Raw genomic sequence first — 1217 nt, forward strand, 5'->3', positions numbered from 1 at the left:
AAGAGCCTCAAGGTCTATGGCAGGGTAACAAGACTCTGCATCCTTCAATATCCTCGACCAATATGAAGCAGCCTGCGGTTCTCCATTATCACTGTGCTGAATTAGAACTGCATCGAAAGCCTGTGCAGATGCATTGGTATGAATTTCAAAATGTCGCTCAAAATCAGGCAGACGTAAAACAGGTGCTGACACAAGGGCAGCTTTAAGGTCTTGAAAGGCCTTCTCTGCTTCTGGTGACCATGTGAATGTCACCCCTTTCTTTGCAAGTTGTGTCAATGGATGAACAACATTGACAAAACCCTGAACACATCGCCGAAAGAACCCACATGCCCCCAGGAAGCGGCAAACCTCACATATAAATCTGAGACATTTCATATCCTTTATGGTCTAAACCTTATCAGGATTGGGTAATACTCCATCAGGGCCTACCACAAAACCAAAGAACTCTATCTGATGCTTTGCAAAGAGGCATTTAGCAAGATTAAGTTTCACACCAGCCTCATCCAGCAGCTCTAGTGTTTCAGTAAGATTACTTAGATGGCTTTCAAATGTCTTACTGGCCACAACTACATCGTCCAAATATGCTAGCGTGTGTCTCCCAAGCACAGTCGACAGCACAACATTCATCGTCCTCTGGAAGGTAGTTGGGGCCGTGGATAACCCAAAGGGCATTCGTTGAAACTGGAAGAGTCATGCTGCTCCATCAGTAAATGCTGTTTTTGGCCTCTCTTCCTCAGCTACTTCTATTGCCCAGTATGCTGCTCTACTGTCCAGTACGGTATACCATAGCTTGCCTGTCAAGCTGTCTATGACCTTAAACTATAACTATCGGCAGCAGTGACATGATTCAAGCCCCGGTAGTTAACAGAACTAACTGACTCATTTTTTTCCCTCACTAGCACTATCGGGGAGAGCTAGGGTGACGTGGAAGGCTCAATCACCCCTTGTTTCAAAATTGTGTCACACTCGTATCAACTCCTTGGTTGCCTGAGGCAGACGCTACTGCCTAACACACAGGTTGGTCTGTAGTCGTTATAATGTGGTGCTGTATACCGAGCACCTTCCGCAAAACTTTACAGAGTTCCTTTTGTTGCTCACTTACAAAATAGCTATCTACTAAAAATACGTCTGCCTTATCTGGAGGGAGGACAGAATCACCTGCCATACTTTTCAAGACCCAGGGGCTAGTTCATCTGTGTCTAATTCATCAAGAGAGT

At 45.3% G+C, this 1217-nt stretch overlaps 1 protein-coding gene across 1 annotated transcript in view; it reads right to left on the reverse strand.

Moving 5' to 3' along the window:
- Window positions 1-375, reverse strand: part of LOC119592966 — a 1297-nt gene extending 922 nt beyond the window's left edge. Inside the window, exon 1 of the mRNA XM_037941853.1 lies at window positions 7-375. Coding sequence (XP_037797781.1) covers window positions 7-375 — 369 coding nt within the window. The remainder of the gene's footprint in view (window positions 1-6) is intronic.
- Between the last annotated feature and the right edge of the window lie 842 nt (window positions 376-1217).

The sequence above is a fragment of the Penaeus monodon genome, chromosome 31 (assembly GCF_015228065.2).
Source record: "Penaeus monodon isolate SGIC_2016 chromosome 31, NSTDA_Pmon_1, whole genome shotgun sequence".
NCBI lineage: Eukaryota > Metazoa > Arthropoda > Malacostraca > Decapoda > Penaeidae > Penaeus > Penaeus monodon.